The sequence below is a fragment of the Danio rerio genome, chromosome 20 (assembly GCF_052040795.2).
Source record: "Danio rerio strain M-AB ecotype USA chromosome 20, GRCz13ab, whole genome shotgun sequence".
Taxonomy (NCBI): Eukaryota; Metazoa; Chordata; class Actinopteri; order Cypriniformes; family Danionidae; genus Danio; species Danio rerio.
This window is the reverse complement of record NC_141040.1, coordinates 24445001-24469831: the sequence shown is the minus strand read 5'-3', so window position 1 is coordinate 24469831 and position 24831 is coordinate 24445001. Positions and strand designations below refer to the sequence as shown.

At 35.9% G+C, this 24831-nt stretch overlaps 1 protein-coding gene across 16 annotated transcripts in view; it reads right to left on the bottom strand.

Moving 5' to 3' along the window:
* The window catches only part of ppp1r13bb (protein phosphatase 1, regulatory subunit 13Bb), an 84810-nt gene that overhangs the window by 53236 nt on the left and 6743 nt on the right, over positions 1-24831 (bottom strand). For 12 of the 16 annotated variants that reach the window (XR_015517687.1, XM_087297079.1, XM_087297081.1 and 9 more), the window contains 1 exon segment: positions 673-820. Coding sequence is in view for 11 of the 16 variants with exons in the window: in XM_087297070.1 (XP_087153196.1) it covers positions 673-820 (148 nt within the window). In the remaining 5 variants the exon portion in view is untranslated. 16 annotated transcript variants of the gene reach the window in all.

The following is a 24831-nucleotide window of genomic DNA, read 5'->3' as shown; positions in this document are numbered from 1 at the left end:
TGTAAAAATTGTATATTCTCACTTTCGGAAATAAAAAACTGAATTACAAAAAAATAAAAAATAACAGAAAAAAGAAATGGTTATCTTCAAAGTAGCTTGCTATTGTAAAACTAGTAACAAGGCAATACAACTGTGCCTTGAATTCACGGCAACGAACGGTATGTAATCATGTCACACCATACCAGGATCACGTGGAATTACAACTCTGTCACGTCAGTTGAAATGCATTTGAAAAAGGCATCAGCTCAATTTGTTCAAATCTTTTTTGTGTTTGTTTGTATGTGAAGTATGATTATTTGCAACTCTTGTATTGCAAAGCACATCGCAGAAAGTCATGAAGATACCCGTCGGTTATACATGTTTACATATCTGTTAGCTGTGTTACCTGTTGTGAATCAGACAGAGCTCATTGTTATTATTCATGACCCTTTCGTATAAGGTAAAAATAGACCACTTCATTCCATGTAAAACTACTTCTGGAGACTTCTAACTTCTATGTACCGTAGGAATCAGAGAACTATTGACACACCAGGATTAGCATACCAATATATGCATAAAATACTAATAACACCAGGACACCAGTAGAAGAATTAACATACCATACCAATGAATTCTATGGCACCTTTAAGGAAGAATTAATAAAAATAAATAGATTAATTAAATAAACCTCACCATTTCCACGCCATACTTCAGCAAGGTGGCATCCAGTTTCTCCCGGTTCCTTACAGAACTCCACCACATCGCGGCATGTTGTCTCTGGAGTGATGGGCACCTCCGTCAAGGCCTGCTCCCCATCACTCAAATACACCGTTAAGATCATCTGTGAGAGGAAAAGAGAGAAGTCTTTTAATATATCATGTCCAGCTAAGAAAAGCAGGGATTCCCACTCACACATAAGACCACTTGAGGGCAGTGTAATTACTCAAAAATGACTCTGATCAAATTAGTCAAAGATTAAATTGCCTTTCTGTTTTTTTTCCTCATTCTTCCATCTGGTGTTTGTTTTATACTCTCAACTCTTAGGTAGCAGCACATGGTGAGAGAAAACACCAATACAAAGCAAGGGATTGAGTGTATGTTAATGAGGGACATTTTCTGCCCCGCCTTTCAGCTGCACCTCACTCTGATTGAGGGCGGAGTCTGGATCTGTCAGAGTGACAGTGAATGGTAAATGTGTAGGCTGGTTAGTACTGCTCTAAGTGCAGTGAGACAGCAAAGAGATGAATGCTTTGGTGCAAAAGAGAAAGGCTGAGAGGAAGATCGAGAAAACGAGTGACAAACATCATTGCCTACCACATAATGAGATCTACTGTCTGGATTACAGAATTGCACTGCTACTTTAGTTTATTCACAACTCAAGAAAGTATTTCAAACACACAATACTGCTAACAGTGATCTACAATCTTGATATTAAATAGTATGGACTCAAAAGTGGTTACATCGTTAAACGTGCCATTGTGGAACATCGCAGAGCGCAGATAACAGATTCATTACTTCAACAATCACGCAAACATCCTGACCGGTCACAGCAGAGGTCTGTGATATGGCAAGTATCACACACACACACACACACAACTTTTTTCTAGAAACACAAAAGGGCATTAGATTTACATGGCTGGGGAAACCTTCCTATCTGTTATATAAGACTAAAGCATGGCATAACCTGATATAACTCCAAATGAGAAGTAAGTCTGACCTTTGTGTGGTGCTGCAGAGTCATAATAGAGGAGTGATAGAGTTTGTCCTCTTGATAAATCGCTGTTTCTTTAGCTATAGGCATTTTTGGCCCTGAGGATGGAGTGTGTGAAAATTACATTTATGAGTTTCTTTATTCCATTTATCTGCTATTATGGTCCAGTAGTTTAAGTACAAGGCTCATACATCACAGGAGAATTCACTTTAATTTTCACCATATGTTGAATTATTTATTGTGTTTAATACTGTAATGGAAAATAAAAATAACACACTTTTATATTTAACTATCATGCTGATTAAGACAACTAACTAGCACTTGATGTATGACACAAAAATTTATATTGATTAAGCATCATTTAGCATTTGCTAAATTACAATTTGAAAACATTCTGTTCACGAATGATATTTAGCTTGTTTTGTTTTTTGTTCACATTTTAAACTACTTTATAGATTAAAATATTTTTCATCCACACTGGCTTGAGAGTTCAGAATTTACTGCTTAATCCTGTTATGTGCACAGTTCAGTAAGTTATGGGAGTGACAACCCCCTTCAACAATCAAATTAACCCCTAAAAGTTAATTTACAAAAATCTACACAGTTTGAACATAAAGTAACCATTTATGTAGTTAATAAAGTACATAAATACATATTGTAGATGTTGAACTCTTCTGTATATGTAGCACAAGAAATCACAGGGTACTTCTTCACTTGAAGGGTTTGCTAGTAAAATTAGTAATTAGAACAAGCCGATAATAAAATCTAAACCCAAATGCATTGATTTAGACATAAGCAGACAGGGGCAATATTTCTGCTGACCATATGTGGCTTAATTGATTCCATACACAAGACCGCTTGAGTCCCAAGACACTTATTAAGTGTCACTTAAAATAAGTGGACATGACAATGCTTTAAAAGCACTTTCTGCAAAACAGTGTTTCAAACATAAATGAAACAGAACGCATCTCTATTTATGTAGAGTTTATTTTAATGGCATTAACTTATACCTTTAAAAAAAGGTTTCCAAGGCAACGTATAAGCATATCTACATTACTTTTAAAGCATCGCAAAACATTGAAGACTGGAATGATGGCTGACGAAAAACAGTTAATGAAACATCTTTAAATAGACTTCATGATATTAGCATATAGCTCAGGATTCATGTGGATACATTCACTTGTTAAAGTCGTGATGTATGACATAACCTACTGTTTCCAGGTCCAAGCTGCTACTCGATTGAATTGAGAAAATTCTTGTTTATGATCACTTTGTCATTTCACTCTGGGCTTGCTGCATCACAGATATCAGTATATATATATATATATATATATATATATATATATATATATATATATATATATATATATATATATATATATATATATATATATATATATTAGGGTTGTAACAATATACCGGTATGACGGTTTACCACGATTTGAACGTGCACGATTATCATACCATGAACAATTGCATATCAACGGTTTTAACCCTTAAAGACCGAGACAGCCGCCCGCGGCTAAAAATAAGTATTGCTCTTAAATGTTTAATAACTTTTGATCCGCTGATCCGATTCATACAATTCAAAGATTGGCATAAAGAAGAGAATCTCAGCTTTCCAGAGCTGTATCACATAACATTCGCGGACTTTCAGAGGCTCCGGAATCAGTGCGGTTACGTCATCAACATTTGACAACGCTGATTTGACAAAGAAACGCTCGTCACTGTGTCTCCGGACAAATCAGACATGATACATTGATGCATTGTCCCTCCTCCATGCCCAGATTGGTTCAAACTCGCTATATCACAACCAATAAGCATAGGTTTCGCTTTTGTTTGTGGACCAAGCTTTTTGAACAACACGGAATGAGAGATAGGCATACATTTATGCGCGGCTAAATAAAACGCAAAAAAAAAAGTTTTGCATGAAATAATTCTCATACTAAGTACTTTTGCATGCACAGCAGCACAGAAACATGACAAAACAGTGACACAGCAAAGACGAACTGCTGCTCTTGCTGTTTTCAAAAGACGCAAATGAAGGTGCAGCTGTTTGTCTGCATTGCAGATAACCATATCCAAATCCATGCTGGCACATAGAACCTAAGGATGTTCCATATTGAATCTAGTTTCGTTATGTAACTATTTATAGTATAGTAAATATTTATATCTATTTTTTTTACTGAGGATTTGCACCATGTTTATTTGGACTTTATTTGGACTTTGACACATTATTTATTATTTTCTTATTTTTATTTGTTCATTGTAAGTGGTGTTGTTTATAGTAACTAAAAATATATTATTTGGAAAAAGTCAAATTTGCTTCACTGTTCTATTATTTTGTAACATTTGTAACATACCGTATACCGCGAAACCGTCAAACCGTGGTATTGTTTTAGACGATTATCATACCGTGAAAAATTCATACCGTTACAACCCTAATATATATATATATATATATATATATATATATATATATATATATATATATATATATATATTGCAATGATGATTTTCTAAATTATTACATTGTTATGAAAATGTTTATTATTACCATTTCTAGAGCCTCCCCATATAGTTTGATAGAGCGCTTGCACCCAGAAGCCACTTCAAGTCACACTTATCAAGCGCATAGTACGATTGTTCAAGAGCAAACAAACAGGCTATACATGTGATTTAAACCCCTTCGTTTTCATTTAAAGAAACACTCGGAAATATGCTAACCTTCCCTAGAGTTGAGCTCACGTTTTTTAAATTCATTCAGCCAATCTTTGGGTCTGCATGGTGGGAGCACTTTTAGCTTAGCATAAATCACTATATCAGACCATTGCCATCTCAATCACTTGTTTCGATTTTATTAAAAGCTTTACTCTATTGTAGCTTAATTATTATAAGAATAAAATGAAAACTATTTTCATTGCATATATCATTGCTTTTTTCAATGTAGATGTCTAACCACTCTTATTCCAGCGTAATAATCAAGGAACGTTGCTGCTGTACCATGGCTACAGCAGTAGCAATGATGTTACTCATTGCTTGAAAATAGTGCCCAGCCTATTTGGCTCTGTGAGGTGTTCCTTTAATGGTGGTTCGCAAACTAGCATTTGATATACTGACAGCACCTAATGGAAAGAAGTATGAAGCTCGGGTGGAAAGGAAGAAGAATCTAATCTGATCTGTCTCTCATATGAAAACAAAGATGATACATTTTTAATACTTTCTGTATGTTCTGGAATACATTCTTTAATATTGAACCATCACACCCCAGTGAACCCTTGATTGTTTGTGTCTGTGTGTCTGAACCCAGAAGTGTGTGATTCAAGAAGAGTCAGGATTTGGACCAAACACAGTGTATTGGTTTGCAACCCACTACACTATTTTCCCTGAATGGGGAGCAGTTCAATCATAACAGGTGTGTGGAAGAAGAAAGAGCTCTTGCACAAAAAAAAAAATAAAATAAAATAAAATTCTGTCAGATGCTGAAAACAGCCCTCCTTTCAGACATGGACATGAAAGAAACTATTGGATCAGGTCATTTCAGTGGGCTCTGTGTGGCGCAACTCAAGGACCAAAATATTTAGGCCACACACAAGGTTTTATGAAATTCCAAAATGGCTCTTTTGTGCATTCATGCAACAATGGACTTCGTGAGGCGCAACACCACAATGGAATTATGTAGGCCATGCACAAAGAATGTGTATGTGAAGGACAAAGAAAGGTGAAAACTAAACCTGCAGGGAAAACAATGCACACATAAGTGCAAATGGGTCCAAGTGACCTGCTGAAAAGCTGGATAATCCCTCTGAGAAGATTTAAAGCGCTGCAAACACAAACAGCGACACTGATACTGGCTTTACAGTCAAACTAGCCGGCAACTACAGAGTTTGAAAAAAAAAAATGCAAGCGACAAATAAAACGTAAAAATCTGTCTTAATTGTAACCAAAGGCTGATTTATACTTTTGTGTCGAATGATTGGCATGAACCGCGGCGCATACCTTACGCATGGTCCTGCATTTATACTTTGGCATGCTGTTTGTGTGGCTCTTAAACGCTAGCTGGGAATAGGTTATGTTCCACTGTGTCATGTTTCTTCGCAAGTATTTCGCTTTTTTCTAAACGCTACCTTAATGTACAAGTAGCTAAAACTCGCTCATTCAGACCTGGGAACAGGAAGACGTGCAAACAGTTTGCATCTGGAGCTCCTTTAAGGGTTCGTAAAGCTCTCGGTCCCACCAACACTGGACACAGCAACCATGCAAGCAGATCAATCACAGAGCTTGCGCTATGTGTCGCTGTGACGTGTAGTTATATTATTTGAGAGGTGCTCGTCAGCCATGTCGAGGGGTAGGTGACTGCTTGAAAGCTGTGCTGGAGGATATGCGTTCACTTGACCCAAAAGTATAAATCAGCCTTAAATGGTCAAAAAAAAAAAAAAAAAAAAAACACTTTTTTCCGATGTTGACAGTCATATATGTGTCCCACGTTTCTAAAAAAACTATTAGGATATATTGCACTAACAAGTGAAAATTTATTTATTTTTTGTTTAGACTAAATTCGTTCTCCCAGTTTGAAAAGAAATTTTGAAGCTATGTTACAGCGATGAGATCATTGTGTAAATTACAGTGCGGAGATTGGCTGTCTGTACCGGCTGGTACAACATGACATGATTTTACAGCATTAATTCATGAGAAATTACTTGGTTCGAACCAATCAGAGTGCTCTATTGTGAATGATATGCAACTTCATTAATATGCATGATATAGCTTCGAAGACTCCTTTTATCTGTTACAGTGTTCAGAGAGATGCCACGTTGTGTTGCCACCGTAAATAGAAGTAGAAGAATTGTACAGAGACATGGGTCATCAGTGTTGCGTTTATAAATGTGCCACAACAAAATGTTTTGTTTTCATTTCCCCACAATGAAAGCACAGCTTGCATGTAGACCCACGTGTGGATTACAGTGGTCTGCTAACACGCAACAAAAATATGTTTGTAAGAAACAAGTTTTAGTTGATATGCTGTAACACTGCTGAATCTACACCACAACAACTAAAGAAATACATTTTGACTTAAGTTTACAGTCTAAACTAAATGTGAAACACTGTCACAATAAATACACAAATACAGTATTAAATATAAAAAAACTAACAGAAATAGACTGCTTTATAAACAAATAATGTTTATATGCTGCTTGTTTCAGCAAAGTGGTCTAAAAGCCTTACTCTTTCAGAGTGGTTAACATTAATTCATATCTGACTCACTCACTGTATCTAAATTTAATAAAGTGTAATTAAAGCTACACAATCGAAAAAAGTTTAGTAATGAAAGGATTTTACATTGAAATAAATTAATAAACTAAATAACTATAGTAGACAGATAGAAGTAGCTACAGTAGGACCAATAGGAAAGCAGAGGGTGCAGGTGCTACAAAAACAATTCTGTTGAAAAGTGAAAACAGCCGTCAGCGATGAGCTAGCATTACAAAAGCTTTTTGTAACCGTGTGTGTGTTTGTGTGTGTGTGTGTGTGTGTGTTTGTGTGTGTGTGTGAGAGAGAGAGAGAAAGGGAGAGAAAAACACTGTGCTCAGTTGATTTGAAAATTCACCATGCCTGAAAGATAGCATAAGGTTTGTCATTATGTCAAGGTCTCAAGCAGTGCAGAGAAGCACAAACTTGTGTATTCACAGTACGCACCGTCACTGCATCAAACAGAATGATATGTTTATCTGAGCTCCAGCACCAACTGTAGCCAACTTCTGCGAAAGTTATGCTCATAGTGCAAAAGACAAAGTCTATACGAGTTATATTTCCATGCGAGAAATACCAAAAGAGACTTTATTAAAAAAAATTAGTGTGGCTCATTCATCAAATATATTCTGAAGGTTTGTTATCTTGAATATTCTCATTTCAATGCGCCGTTTATCTAAAGAAACAGCATTACGATCAACTCATCTTTAGGCAGGATTTATACTGATAAAATAAACGTACAAAAAAAAAGAAGTTTTGGTCATGCACTTATATAAATGTAACAACAACAATGGAAAAGCAAACTTTGAAAAACTGCAAGTTTTTGAAAATAACACTTTTATCGTCTTTGTGGAAAATAAAAACAAAAGGTTGGTGAAAATTATTGTGCCGCCAACTACTGACCTGGCATGCAGAATAAAGCACTTCAAGTCATTTTTTTGGTTTGTAGCTATGTTTCCATCCAAAAATGTGAATTAAATTTATGACATGCGAATAAACCAGCGTTTCCATCCAACGAGTCAAAGAGAACAAAATCGTCACTTCCTGATTAACTGGCACCAAAAATCAACAGTAAACGGATTATGCTGCGGTAGGAAAAGCTGCATGATTTTTTTCTTTGACTTGCGCCTCAGAAGGCAGAATGCCAGTGCAGAGCACAGACACCTTGACAATTCTGTAGGTAATTAATAATATAATAACATTAATACTGGTGTTTTAAAATGACCTAAACAACATTTCAGATGTTTACAATGCGCTTAGCTACTTGGTTTGTCCATTGCCACACATTTTTACCATCACATGATCTTCTATAACAAAAATCACATGACTTTTTTTTCTTTTTGTGTATACTGGAATTTGTTCGGTAAAAGTGTTTCCATCATAGTTTATGTGTATTTTTTCTTACCGAATAAAAAGTTTATCGTACTCAGTTATGTGCATACGTTTTTTATGCATTTTCAAAATGTATGTGCATCTCAGCGTTTTAATCAACCACTTTTATAGGCATATTCAAAATGCAATAGGTGGATGGAAACATAGCTTGTGAATGGGGATTGTTTTGACAATGTTGCCGCCTGTACACAAAAAGGTCATCTGCAGTCATTTAAACATTGTATTGGAATATACTTACTAAAGAGGAACACAAGTTTTCTAAAAAGTCAGTCAGTTTACTCGATGCATGGAGTCAGATTCTGCAAACCATGCCAAACAAAGACAATAGCCTAGCAGAAAAGTGGGAGTCTGGAACAACACACAGAAAGCATCATAATTCCATAGAATTTAAATGAACATGCATTAGAAATGTAAAACACTTCGATATTTGTTAAATGCAGATAACTTTCCAGTTATAACACATTGAACTTTTTACCCTATCTAAATTAATTCCTGAAAATTTCCTCAGAATTATTGTAGAAAATGTGACAATCAGATATGAATGCGAGGAAGCGGAGTAAAACTGAATGATGGCAGAATGATGAAGGACTGTAGTACAAGTAGAAGAACCACAGTTTAGCCAAGCTTAAAGTAATTAACAGATGTAAATATGTAAATACCTTGAAATTTTGAAAAGAAAATAAGTCATTTAGTTTTGTCCAGTGAAAACTATCTTGTGAGTTTTGAAATAAGTTCACAGATTCCAGATAAGTGAAAGGATCTGTTCCAGAGAAAGATCAACAGATGTTCAGAATGTATCAGTTCTTGACTGTTGGCAACATGACAATCTAACATCTTAATATTAGTTTATTAAAAATATATATTATTAATACATTAATTTGTTCAAGGATTTTGTCCTCAGATCATCATGTAAAGAAATCTGTGTTTATGAAACTAATGAAGACAGCAGAAGTCATGGATTCATTAAATTTATTTAGCCTGACATGTTTACTGTTACTAAATATTTTAAATGTCTCTCAAAACAAAATATATTGTATTCCGAGGGGGAAAAGTTTTTGTATTTACCCAAAATATATTGTAGAGCAGTAATCACAATATCGTGAAACTGTGATATTTTTATCCAAGGTTAACATACCGATAAAATCTTATACCGGCCCATGCCTAATGTCAACTGCTCAATGTAATGCCCATTCAAAATAAACGGTGACCAAACAGCTGCACCAAAATACCAATTCCTGCCAACCTTTTAAAACTTCTGCTGTTATTGGCCAGCCCACGTGAAACATCTCACCTCCTTGAAGTCAAATATGTAGGACAAATTGATGTCAAAGGGTTAATTTACCCAAATTAACGTTTGCCATTACAAAACGTCAAAACATAGGTGACATTTATCATCACAAGAACAATATAGGAACCTTTTTGAAGTCTAGAAATCAATGGTTACCAGAACTGCGAGAGTCAAAAAAACTGAAAAACGAAATTAACTCCTTTAGCTTCTGATTAAAATCGTAAGCAAAATGAGCAGTCTGTGCAATAACTGAACAAAATTTACAACATTATTTATAACCTTTAATCCACAGCCTTGGCAAAATGTCATGAGAACAGTCTGCAACAAAGATGTTTGCACTCCATTATGTATTTTTTTTGCCCAAGCTGATATAAATTTTCCTTCAAAAACACAAATTGGCAGCAAAAAACCAAAACCTTAAACTGGATGAGAGATGCAAAAAATGTACACTGGAGTTTTTGTACAAAGTTAAAGTTATTAAAACTATACATGGTACATCAACCTATGAATCCAAGGCTATATCTAAGCTAACTTCCAAACAGTGAGGACCTGTTAGCACAAAGTCTTGCAACATTTCCACGAGATAACTTTTTACATTTGTGTAAAGGAGAGATCTGCTTGACTAAGCATTCAGCTTACTAGTTGCAAATCCAATATAAAACATCTTCAAATGCTGAACACCAAAGCTGATTTCAAACGAAATGCTCAAGCAGGTCAAAAATATCTCAACGCTGCAGCACTCCAGCAAATACAGCGGCAAGAAAGAAAAAAAAAAAGCCTCCATGTCACAGTTCATTATCTTGTTCTCTCAGAAAGTTAATAAATGTTACCTCGAAAAGCCAAATCCTTCCATTCAGCACAGGATAAGGACATGTATAATTCAGATGTCCAGGCAGCAAACTCTTATTTGATTAATCTGAACAATGAAAATGAATGATGACTGTTTCCGCCAGCGTAGACAAGAACATCTAGATCCCCCAAATCGTTGCAGGCCCTATAACACCTCTCCCCCGCTGCTATCCTAATATCTCCAATCAGATTCGTTCATTAGCATAATACTGAAGCGATTCTATTAAGGGCAGCATTGGCAAAGCTTAGCATGAGGAGATGGAAAACAGAAACTAATGACTTGGCAAAGAGTATATATTTGCATTTCTATGATAGTTGTAGTCTCATTGAAAAGCAGTACAACACAATGCTGTCAGGAAATAAACCGATTTAAGAGTTGAACATTTTAAGAATTAACATAGCTTTTTACTACCTTAAAACATAAAAAAATGCAATGTTGCATGAAGTCTCATAACTTACAACCATGAGCTACGTCATGAAAACACAAAACCGATTTTTCCGCTGTCCTGAAGGCCGCAGGTAACGTTAACACATCTATTTGCATCACCTTTCCAAACTTAGACGTGGTCCGTCTTCTCCTGGCCTCTCTTTTTAACTGTCGGGCATGTTCCCTGCTCCAGGTTTTATCTCCAGGTTTGATTGACAGGCTGACCAGGCCTCGAAGAACGATAGTCACAAACTTCTTCATGACGCAGGAGTCTCTCGCAGCGCTACAGCGACCGCATCCTTTGAATGGGTCTCATTCAAAGCCACTCAGCAACAGTAGCAGGCGAGGGTTCCCTGCAGCGGAAAGCCTTCAGTGCTCACGCTAGCTCTGTGACTGCTGAGAGCAAGAGAGCGTATGAGTGAGAGAAAAGGAAGAAAGAAAAAAAAAAATCAGAGGAAGACGACGGAGGGAGGGTGCTTCTCTCATCAGAATTGTGAAGGGTGCGTCACCAGGTCCCCTCCAGAATCAAGCTCCCTTGAGAAAGCTACCAGACCAGAGGTGGCTGATTGTGATTATCATGACCTGTATGACAACTGTGTGAGGGATGTTACAAAAAATAAAATAAAATCACCAGATAATCATACAGATAACCCTAAAACTACACAGAACAGATTTCAACGGAACATGACTGATATCATAAACAGATTTTGGAAGAATCAGAATTACTACATTTTGGCATATTTAAGTCATTTCTACATTTCCATTTAGTCATTTAGCAGACGCTTTTGTCCAAAGCAACTTGCACTTGAGAAGGATTCAACAAGAAGAGGCAATACACACAAGTGCTAATTATACAAAGAACTGTTTGTGCTCAAAGAATACAGTGCTGAAGTAAGGATTTTAGCAGAAATCTGTCAAGTTCTGCCACAAATTTGTGGCAGAACTGCACTGCAAAAAATAAATAAAGAAAAAAATATTCTATTCTTCATAAGATGTTAGCATTGGTCTGTGCTGCATCCCAACACATCTTTTCTCATATTTGAGAGTAGAGGAGATGTATTATTAATGCACCCATGTTATAAGGAGGGCGAAAAGATGAAGAGTTGATATATTAAGATAAAAATAATGGAAATGAAATGAGAGACAGGATTTAATAATACATGCTGAAGTAGATTTAAGTACCTGAACTTATCCTCTTTTCAGAAAAAAAAAAAATGATTTTAAAGAGGCAAGGCAAAGCTGCATACTGTCCCTTTGCTTTGGTAAATTTTATTTTATCACTAATTTAAAATAAAATTTCCATTAAAGAAATGGTTTTACAAATTTTTGTGTTGTCTTTCAAAAATGTAAAAAAAAAATTTAAAAAAAAAGAGAGAGACAGAGATTGATGTATAAGAAATACAGTTTCATGTTTAATTAGATGTATTGTCATTTCATTCTAATTATTTGACAGAATTTACTCCATGAGACCAATATTACCCCCACACAGTCTTTTAGGGTGTATTCATACTAGGTACAGTTGCCTTGAACCGTGCTGAATTGCGATTCACCTCGGGTGCATGTATTAGGAGGTTTGCTGAAGATGCAGTGAGAGGTTTACGTCTTTAATAAACTGACAGTTTGCGTTCACTGAAAAGCAAGAATGACTAAGAAATTCATATGAAACAGTCCAGCAAAAGTTGCATCGCGTCTTCAGTTTCGGGCTCAGGCGCGCTTTGCGCTCACACGACAAGCTTACCCTGCCAAAGTGCAACCGAACTGCGCACTTGCACACCTCTTCCAACCATGCCATGGATGACCAACTGAACCACACCTGGGCCCAATTCAGAGCACTCACACTTGTCAAACAAACCATGATTTGGCACGGTTGGGACAGCGTAGTGTGAGAGCACCTTAACTGTATACATTATTTAAAAAATTGCAGGATTCAACAATTCATCCATGTTGTCCAAACACAAATTAAGTTAAGTTATAGGTTAACAATTGTTTTTACAAATGTAACTGGATTGAACATGAAACAATTAACAAACAAAAATAAAACGCAAATTTTTTTTGATCATTTTACATAAGTACTTTGAAGCCAAAACAATTTTGTGTAGACAACAAAAAATTAGACACTTTAATATTTCGTCATTTTTATTTTTTAGTAAACCATGAATTTAAGGACCATCCACTCTGAATGTTTATTCAAAAAATAATTTATGTATGTTATGACCTTTACTATATTCAGTAACCTGAATTTGCCCGCAGATGAAAAGTGGACTTGCATAATGAAGATGACATAAAATAACACATTCACCACAGCTGAAAGCATGAACAGGGCTCATGGCTACACATTAAAACCATAAACATATTGGTAATTACATTGCATTACATTGTAGTAATGATGAATAAAAAAAAATCTTAATTGTAAAAATACTTTTTGTGCTGAAATCCCTGTTATGATATCACAGACTAAGTGTAAAGGCAACATATATGTACAGTGCTCAGCATAATTGAGTACACCTCGTTTTGAAAATAAATATTTTTTTCCATTTCTCAGTGAACATAGGCACCGCTTTTTGAAGTATTTAATCAAAACAAATTAAATATTAAACAAATACATTTATTAAAATAATATGTTAGTCAGAGATCATCTTTGGAAATGGAAAGATAATTTATATACATGCAAAATATTGAAAAACAAAATTAAACTATAATATTTAAACAAAATTGTTCATATTTTTGCTATTTTTTAAAACTTTATTTTATAGTTTTCCCTAACATATAAAATTGGGCTACTATTTTATTATTATAGTTATTTTGTTAGATAAGTTCCAGTTTAGGATTCAGTACTGACTAATGTATTCTATATGCACAAATATAATATTGTAAAGCATACTATAGAAAATATTAATTTAAATAAGGGATTCGTGGGGGTCTTCTCATATTTGAGCACTGTATGTATATGTGTATGTATATGTGTGTGTGTGTGTGTGTGTGTGTGTGTGTGTGTGTGTGTGTGTGTGTGTGTGTGTGTGTGTGTGTGTGTGTGTGTTTGTGTGTATATATATATATATATATATATATATATATATATATATATATATATATATATATATATAAACAATTAGAAAGTTATGTAGGAAGCTGATATTGAGGTAAAATCTAGGAGACGGACAGCTTATGCGACATCTTATGATGTTTGATAACATCAGTGATGTAATGTTTAAGACTTTGGTTAACTAAAAATGCCTCACTGTAAATGCTACCAAAGCTGATTATAAAACTACTTTGATTGCAGTGCCAGTAAATATGTACAAGACTGATTATTCTGCAATCACGATGCTCTTGCACAACAAAACACCACACTTTCGTCCACTTTAAAAAGTGTTTGGCACCTTAACTCAAGCCTGAAGGGCCAATTTGAAGTTGTTTTTAATTATGCAATTAATATAAGTGTATTTCTCTGATGCATTTCTTGACAGAAAAATTAGACTTAGTTTCATACAAGAGGCTATAGATTTGAGGACATTTAAAAAGCTGGCCTCTCTAAAAACATAATCATAGAAAGTCTAAAAAAAGACTTTTTAAAAGTAGATGGAAAGTTTTTTTTAACTAATATAACTTTTCAGTCCCCCTAGATTCAAACTTCTTGTGACAGCAATCATTCATATTTGAGGAGCTCCGTCCTATTTGAAGTACGACAGCTAAGTAGGAAGCATTAAAGAGAGTGAATGCATCTGTAATGAGCTCAATGACATGAAAGAGATGAGCAGAGATAGAGAGGAAAAGGTTAGTAGAGGGATGACATGAAACAGCAACAACTGCTTCTGAATAATTGCAGAGAGATGGATTTATCTTGTTTTTAAGGCCAGACCTTTGACAAGTTCCATGCTGCATTACAGTTAAACATTGACCAAAAACTCTGCATCCATGTTTGTATGTAATATTTATCTTAAAACTCGAGTGATCTCGCTAGGGCTGCACAATATATTGTTTCAGCATCTATATCGCGATGAGATCATTCGCAGGTGTTTTTGAGGCCTGTGACTGTGTGAGGGTTTTAAAAGCATTCAGGCTTAACAAATTGTACCATGTATAACTTTGATAAATGAATAACAATTAATTTTTTTGATTTTTTATAAAACAAAAGACTATGCAGTATAGTTTTACATTTAATTATTCAATTTCAATAACTGTATACCCGAATACAGTTTGACAGTTTTGTATTTTTTTCTTTATTGAATTAATCTATACTTGCAGATTTTTTTCTTATATGTTATGCATATGCTTTTCCATACAGAATCATCCCCATCAATTTCGAAAATGAAACATTATTTCCAAATAGTTATTCAACAAATAGTAAAATTGTATTGATATCACAATATATGATAGGGCTAGGTGATCAATCGAACAATAATCAATCGACATTCAGAACCTTTTATTCACTTAATTTTTTCAGGTAATTTTTTTTTTGTCTTTAAAAATCAAAAAATTAAACAAAAGGTGCTTAGGGGTAGCTTGAATAATGTGTCTGTGTTTTTTGGGCAAGGGATTTATGAGAATAAACAAGAAAAATCAGTCCAAGGCACTCGAAAAATGTGAAATAAATATTAAAAAGCCTTTATTCATGTGGCTAATCTTTACACGCTCCGGCAGAGAGCTGCCTTCATCAGGGTAACTGATGGGTAACTATCTGCCGACACGTGCAGGTTTTTTAAAGATTAGCCATGCACTCAAAAAAAAAATTTTTTTTTTTTTTTACTTGTTCAAACTACTTATTTAAAATCCGCTGAAACAACATAATTCTTGAGATTTCATTGGGACAACTTAATTTTTTTATGTTCAATCCACATAAATTTGTTAAAAGTGTTAAGTTAACTTAACTGATTTGTGTTGGGACAACATGAATGAATTTTGTGGAACCCTGCATTTTTTACAGTGTGTGAATAAAGGCTATTTATTTCACATTTTTGAGGGCCTTGGACTGATTTCTGCATTTTTGTATTTGTTTTGTATCATTTTTCTTAAAGAAATTAAATTACTCAATAACACTAAATACAGTAGACTGAATCAGCATTAGCACGAATACTTCCATAGTCAATGTAAAAGCAGAAAGGCTTAACGGAAAGTGACATCTCAGGAGTCACAACATTAGTGTAAGTACACGGTTTCATAAAATCCATGCCTCTGTGTGTATCGATTATGTTCTTAGCTCGAATGTGTCTTTCAAAAACTAAAACGAATAGCCACGAGAGGGAGAGGAAGATGAGGTCGCGTCTGCTTCAAAGTGCCCCAACAACAGCGTGTTAGCAGCTCACTACACTGGTCTTCATTGGCTGCCTGAGTCACACGCAAAGAGAGGATGAGACGAGACGGGCCCGATCTCTGCTGACACCGATGCCATTGCAGAGCTGCAGGGGCAACCCGCCATCCACCGTAACCTCACTTTTCTGACAGCGCATTCACGTGCCACAAACATGAAAGCTGACTGGTTGAGGACGATTTCTCTGTTTGATCAGCACCGGTCAGTTCAGCAGAACATCTATTCATCGCAACAAAATGAGTTAACAAAAACCTAAAAAAGGCATGTAGGTAAGATTCAGGCCGTACGTCAAATGTTATTTAAATTTATTAAATAATTTGCTAGAAAATATCATCACGATTTTGAAAAGTAATAATTTGTAATTTGGCTAAGATGAAACATTAAAAGAGTGATTAACAGCCTTTCCTGTTTATTTTACACTGTTGCCTGATGACCACTTACAATGTTACAAAGTGGATTTGTGAACATACACTGGGTTCACAGTTTAGTTCAATTATGACTTCACTACCTGACAAAAGTCTTGTCACCTATCCAAGGTTTAGGAACAACAAATAATAACTTGACTAGTTGATAATTTGGTATCAGCTTATTTTAAAAGGCAAGGCCTCTAAATTACGCTTATTTTACCCAAATAAATATAACGCATTGATTTTTAATTAATTAGGACAGTAAGGTCTGACTTTGCTTAGACAAAAATAATGTACAGTATAGAATATAAAGTTATGGTGCAGTGGAAACAGAATTAATGTTGTGTAGGACCCCATGAGCTTGGAGGACTGCATCCATACATCTCTGCAGTGACTCAAATAACTTATTAGTAAAGTCATCTGGAATGACAAAGAAAGCGTTCTTGCAGAACTCCCATAGTTCATCAAGATTCTTTGGATTCATTTTCAATGCCTCCTCCATCTTACCCCAGACATGCTCAAAAATGTTTATGTCTGGTGACTGGGTTGGCCAATCCTGAAGCACTTTAAACTATTTTTTGCTTCTTTTAACTTGTGGAGGCTGAAGTATGAGGAGCAGCACTATCCTGCTGAATAGTTTGCTCTCTCCTGTGGTTAATAATGTATTGGAAGCACAAATGTCTTGATACCTCAGGCTGTTGATATTGCCATCCATTCTACAGATCTCTCACATGCCCCCATACTGAATGTAACCCCAAACCATGATTTTCCCTTCACCAAACTTGACTCATTTCCATGAGAATCTTGGGTCCATACGGGTTCCAATAGGTCTTCTGCGGTATTTGTGATGATTGGGATTCAGTTCAACAGATGATTCATCTGACAAATCTACCTTCTGCCACTTTTCCAGATGATCAACTAGAAGTCAAATTATTATTTGTTGCTCTTACAACTGGGATCGACGACAAGACTTTTGTCAGGTAGTGTATGTCACTGATTTAGTTTATTTCACAGACCCTAAAGGATTTCACGATAAAATGATTGCAGAATTTAATGCAAAGGTTGAAACATTTTTTTGGATCTCACAATCTTTAAAATAGCAGCAGGTTTTCCACCAATTTTTGGGCAGTCATGACATTGTTCAAATTCCCCTGTGCCGTTGAGCTCCATCTGCAAACATTTTAGTTTTCACAAATAATTCGCGCCTGGTCCATTGTGCAAAGGCTCCAGTTAAAAATGAATAATTAAATGAGTAATCAATTAAAATGTGTAAATTTGTATATATTTTCACAGCAAAACAAAAGAAACAAGAAATTTTCATTTTAGCTCTGAAATTCATTTAATTTTTTTGCAAAATCCTTCACTGCATCCTCAATTTTCAAATTTAATCCACATCTATAGACCTGCCACAGTTATCAACATATTGACTAATCGCACAACACATGGACATGGCCTCAATCATTTTTGGTGATGCAATATACATCATCATCCATACATAAAAAACAATTCTAGCAACATTTTAGCTGATTGTGCAGCATCTTTATCTCTACTGGAGGTGCCAGTGTCGGTATGGTTAAAAAAACACTATAGTATTTACCAGAAATTACTTTAGTATATTTTCATATGGGTGTTGGACAACTGAGAATAGATCTGGTACCAGATATCGCAACCTCTGTTACTTTTTACCTTCCACTGTGTTATTTTTTATTATTTATTTAGGATACGCATTTTCACATTCTGATTCCAATGCCTAACATTCAACTGTTAAAATGACTATAATTAAATTAAATGTCTTTACAAATAAAATAATATGTTCTTTGTAAGAGTGTACTTGTGTTCTGATGATATAATGTTGCCATTCTGGCATTATATAATGAGTGGTACAAAATGGTCTTTCAATGACAATAATATCATTCATCACAAAATGTTTTGGTCCAATATATCGTACAAAAAAAAAAAGATATTGTGAAAGGCCTACACATGTATACAATTGTGTCATTAAATACAAGCAGTTAGATATATGAAATGAGTCTTTAATTTTACCTGCGACATGTCATTTTAACTACTGCAGTGTATATCGGTGGGTGGAGCTAAACATACAGTGATGTAGAAGCAGACGTTGGTCATCTATATGGAGGTGGAGTTTAGCTACTATTACATAATAAAGTGTGACAGCGCTCAACTTGTCATTTTGGCAGATGCGCTTCGACAGGGGTTTAAAGACAAACAAAAATGTTGTGACATCAGAAACTTAAAGGATTCTTTTATAGTCCAATGACCTCTTCCATATATATAAAAAAAAAATATATATTTTTTTTAAATTCAAACTAATTTTGATTTCTCAGTTTATCTCCCCTTTAAACCTCCTAATTCTGTAACTTCCAGGCAACAAGAATACCAAAATGTAAACGTGATCACTTTAAATGACCCAAAATACATTTCGCAGCTTGGAACTTTTTGGAACAACCTTTAAAGAAATTGAACAGCTGCATTTGAAAGCATTGAAAGAGAATGCAGAGGGACCGGACCACCATCATGATCAATACAGCCTAATTAAAGCAGACACCTACTGTGTGAACACTCCAGATTAGATGTCAAACCCCCAGTAAACACAAAACCAGGACATGTGCATACACACACACGCGTGCAGAGAGCCACAAAGCAGGACGGCAGATTGAGCAGCTGTGGATCGGTCCAATGCTGTGAATTCATAGCAAGCACAGCACTGAGACGGCACATTATGAATCTCTCTCCAAACAGAAACGCTATCTAGCCGACCAGACACAGCGGTTTCAGCAGAGCTTTGTCTGTGGACAACAAGGCTGTCACTTTGGGAAAAGAAAAATGAACTCCAGATAGATGAACGTTTGTTCTGTTGCCGCTTGAGGTTTTAAATTTTTAAACGACGTTATGCTTGTTCATGTTAGCATTGATTATTATATGAAACATCATTAGTAAAACATTATGGCATTAAAGGGGATCTATTTTGTTCCTTTTTACAAAATGTAAAATAAGTCTATGATGTCCCTAAAGTTTGTATGTGAAGTTTCAGCTCAAAATACTACACAAATATTGTTCTATCCGCTTGTTAAAGTGTGACGTCACGCGAAACAGCTTCCAGGTCGCTATATTAAACTGTATGGGGAGACTCATCAAATGGTAATAATAAATGCTACAATGTATCCAATGTAATACTTTCGAAAATCACGATCACAATGTATATATATCCATGTTTAATATCTGATGAAAAATTCACTTTAATGAGTGACTTAAAAAGTGGTCATAAAATAATATTTTCTCAATTCAAATGAGTAGCGACTTGAACCCGGAAACAGTATTCCATACATCACTACTTAACAAGCGCATAAATGCTCGTACACACTGGAACGCTTTTGGTTTGCGTTTACTATCAGTGATTTAAGAGACACAAGCAATTTTCGCTGGCGTCAAGCTGAAGAGTATGCAAAATCACTCCTTGACATTAGATAGCGCTACACAACTTTAAGCTTCTGACACCCTGCTTATAACACAGAAGAAGAGAAAGAGAGAAAGTTCACACGCTTTTTGTTAAAGTTACTGGTGACTCGAACAAGCATGGATGGTTCAAGTAGCAGCTCCAGCTTTAGCGATGAAGAATTGATTATTGTTCACCAGTGCAATAAGCAGCTCCACGTTCCTGGCACGTCAAAACAAAAAAACGAACATGAGCAGTTTTTTTTTTTAATGATGGTTTTGCACCTGGCGTTTTGCCCGTTGGTGTGCATGATCACATTGGCGCCCTTTATTTAGTCATGAGGAGTGACTAAAACCGCATGCACGGGCACGGGCCTTAACTGCCTCTCTTAGGATTCAATCGAAATTGTGCCAATTTGGTGACTGTCACTTTAAATTCAAATGAGACTGTGCTCTTAAAAAATGAAATGTCTCTTAAATCGAATTACCTTCAGAAGGTTCAGTGTGAAAACTCTAATAGAGGACGATTTCTTCTCACTCTGTTTATGTTAATGAGGGAGAGAAATCATCATCAATGGGCAGTGCTTTCCCACTCTGATGACATGTTCAAAGGGAGAATGTCAATCTTAGTGTCTCTGCAGACTGTTTTTTTTTTTTTTTATGAAGTTTGATCATAAAAAAAAATTATAAAAATATATTTTTACCATTAGAGGCTCCCTATGTTTACACACTGTTGTTTACAACTGTGTTTAAACCCCTTAAAGTGATTTTTTCATAACAGATCCTCTTTAAAATAATGCATTTTCATACCCAATTATGAATTTAATTGAAAAGTGTTACCAATATCTTGTTTTTTCTATTTAAGAAAAGCGTTGTTTAAAAGCCTGCTTGTGCTTATCACATAATATTTTAGTCTTTTTTTAAAGACTGCAGCCTGTGACATTCCAGAAAAGCTGAGCGATAAGAGCTGTCTTCCAAATACCCCCACACTCCACGGCCTGCTGTATTTTCATTAATTCCTCATCCTGGTGGGGAGCTCAGTGCTACAAATGACCAAAATAAAGAAAGCCTTGACAAACAGCTCTTAAAATATTAATATCAAACAATTTTTCTAATATCTAAAAAAAAAAAAAAAGTTCATAAACAAAACTAATTAATCAACAATTCATTTCAGACCATTGGTTACCTAATACGCTAATAAAAGAAATAATCTCATTAAAAAAGGTTGTTTAGTTATCATAGAGTATAACGGAGAGTGTAATTTAGGATGACGTGAGGATTATATCTTTATTGATGATTATGCAATGATATGCACCATATATCTGCAATAACAAACTAAAACCTCCCCAATCACATTCATTGCAACCTTTAATGTTCAGTCATACACATATACATTGTTTTTACAATTGTGCAGTATGATCTTCGTATATTATGGATTTAGTTAGTTAGTTAGCGATATGTCTAAATGTGAACGAACTCCTGATAAAAGACAACGTCCACAATTCTCGTACTGCTCTCCTGACAAAAATGCTTGCTGCACACAAACAGCTTTGCTGTATCGGCCCTGACAGCATCGCGAGGAAAAACATTGAACAAACCCTGTGGATCATTGAAACAAACACATATGACCCTTCATGAACAGCTAAATACTGTGTGCCGTGGGTCTGTATCTCACAGCTTGGCACTGGCAGGTCTGCCTTGCCTTCGAAAAGCACTCGCCGAATAATTAAGAAGCCGGCTCTTCTCAAACTCTGCTATGGATAATAATGACAAACCGATACATCATCTTTGCACTTGCAGTTTTGCGATACGTCACGGATTTTGATCCCGCCGAAAAATCATTTTAAACCCGGAAGATGAAATTAGCAGACAAAAGCTCAAAATTATCCAGTTTTTCCCACAATTAAAGCTAACAGGTGCTAACATTGTCTTAACTGATGCTCAACGCACACAAATCTGTTAAAGTCTCAAAAAAAGTACTCAAGGGTTTGTTGAACCTTTAAGGGAAAACATTTGTACATAAACTTACGTTGTATTCCATTGTTACCTCAAATAACATTGGGGATAGGTTAAATAACCTCTAAATATGCATTTCTAAATTTCTTCACCTCAGGATGAACCACACATTTCTGTGACAATAAAAGCGTTTAAATTCCTAGTTAACTGTCATGTAGCTTTCATTTTAGAGCAAAATATGCCTTTAAACGTTAAACATTTATTGTTATTTATCAACATCAACAGATAAAAAATATTTCAAATTATTAATATTTTGGCCACGCCACCCAGCCCTACACAGATTTTCTGTTATCATACATGGCTAATTGACAACATAAAGATTAAAGTGTACAAAATTGCACATTTATCTGTCCTTTCTCTCGCTAAAGCTCTTTCCACCAACCCCTATATCATCACACTAAACACCAGAGCTGCTGTGAGTGTTTGCTATATAGCTTTATTAACATCTAGCACGATGTATCAGAGCGGCTAAATTTACCCACAGGAGTTATTAACTGGTGTGGCAGGCAAAGAGAGTAAACAAACTCATCGCTTATCCACAAGGCCAACCAGCACTCCGCCTGCCAGTCCATAGGGACCGTAATGCAGGTTTACAAATGAATTGGCGACCCTGTTCCAACACACCGCTACAGCAGGGTGCTCTTCATTAAACGACAAACAGATAAAGAGTTTTATCATTGCATACACCACACCAGAGCGTTTGGGGTTGTGTCTCTTGAGCCTGGTTGTCTTTGACCTCAGCTGAGGTTTGATGAAGTATGCTCTTAGATCTTCTCGTCTACTCAAGATTCTTTGGCTTAGACGTTGCTCTAGTTCTCTAGATACAAATAGCCACTAGGCAGTACATATGTAGGCATTACCCATAATGCATCTGCATTCCCCAGCATGATAGAGCAATCTAGGTCATGGAGGATGTCTCTTGTGTTCCAAATGGCATGTAGGCTCTTCATCACAGTCTTAAACTGAGAGTCCTGTATACAGATGCAGACTACAGCTGGCTTTCTTATAGCTTGTTTAAGCAGACTGAGGCATAAAACCACTATATACAAGGCTGTCTTCATCACTCATTCTGTAGAGCAGGTTTTTGTTTACCTGTTCAGTCTCCAAGATGCAATCTAGAGGGTTTTACATACAGAGAAATGAGACAAAAAGTACATTCGCAAAATACAAGTCCCTAATTCAATGTACAGCTTTAACCTAATGCTGAACTCAGCCACACCCTGCTGTGAGTGTGCCGTTTACCCCTCACTCGGCTGTTTCCATGGCTGTCAGCCAACTGCAGCACAGGCAGCTTAAGCGGCTCTAGCTACAATTTAACAATGCCAACATCAGCATTGGAAGAAGGTGTGGGGGCTTCAGCATGCAGGAAACTCAACCCAACATCCTTTGTTTGAAAGCTGCTGCTGCGGAGCCAATTATGCTTTCAACAGCTATAGCTTGAATCAAATTGTAGAAAATGAATGAGTGATGCATACATGGCAACTCGCAATTTAGTTAAACAACAACAACAAGGACAACAACAACAACATCAAGAACAACAACAACATGTTTTAAAAACTGGCTTTTTCAATTGGGTAATTTAGGTGAAGTTTCATTAACTCATTTTAGGAGGACCACGTGCTATGATTGACCACGGCTGGTCTCACATCAACTATCAAACTATAGACTTATCAGACGAGTAAATAGCCCGTTTTCCTTACCTCCCTTATCTTCGTTTTGAAAAACACCCCCCCCCCCCCCCCCTTTTCCCTCTCTTTCCTTCCTATTCTAAGGGAGCTCTCGAGACCAACCTGATCTTGGACTCCATTGACCTTACCACGTACGAGCGGGTGCAGCCATTTCAATCTTTTTGGCTCGAGACTTCAGGTCTCATTCATTTCTATTCATGTTTAGACGTTAAAAACAGTTTGTTACGCTGCTTGATGTTTCAAACTGATATTTTCTTCTAATATTATTCTGGTTTGTCTCTATAGTCATGAACACACTTGTTTCTAGAGCAAATAGTCTTACCGTTTTTTTTTTGCATTTTATTATTCCTGATTATTTTTCCCTTTAGGAAACACAATCTGAAGTATCGGGGCTCGAAATAGCGACCATTTTGTCACATATGAGCTTGAAATTTAAGCTATGCGACCTCATACTATATTTGGGAGCATTTGTGAGATACTGCAATGGTTGTAGTGCGACTTTTGTTTTTTTCTCTAAAAAACATGCTAAAATCAGTCTTCCCTGCCACTATATTGGTTCATATTAGCTGTCAATCACTCAAGACTTTCCACTGTCAGATAACAGGGAGCTTTTGTGACCGCGGGGAATGCAAACAGCTAAAGAGTAAAAAGTACACTGAATCTCGATCTGTTGCATTCACTGTGTGTTCAGTGCAAATGTCCGCTAAATGTAAACCCTCTACACCATTGCCAAATGACACACAAATCGCCAACTTTACTAAGTCTAAACTGATGCGGCTTATAACAAAGAACAGTATTGCGCCAGTGGTCATCAGGAGAATCCTGCTCTGCTCCGCTCATATATTGGGTCGGCTGACTCGCCTGCTTTCCACAAACACAGAAAAATGAAAAATCAGCGCATAACGAGACTAAGCATTAAATGACATAAACACAAACCAAAACTTTTAAAAGTGAGACTTTTTTTTCTTTCTTTTGTCCGTTCTTTCTTGAGATGTAAATTATTTTTCTATTTAGTTACTGATGGCTGCTTTGCAGCTTTCAGCATTGAATTGAATGATTTGTA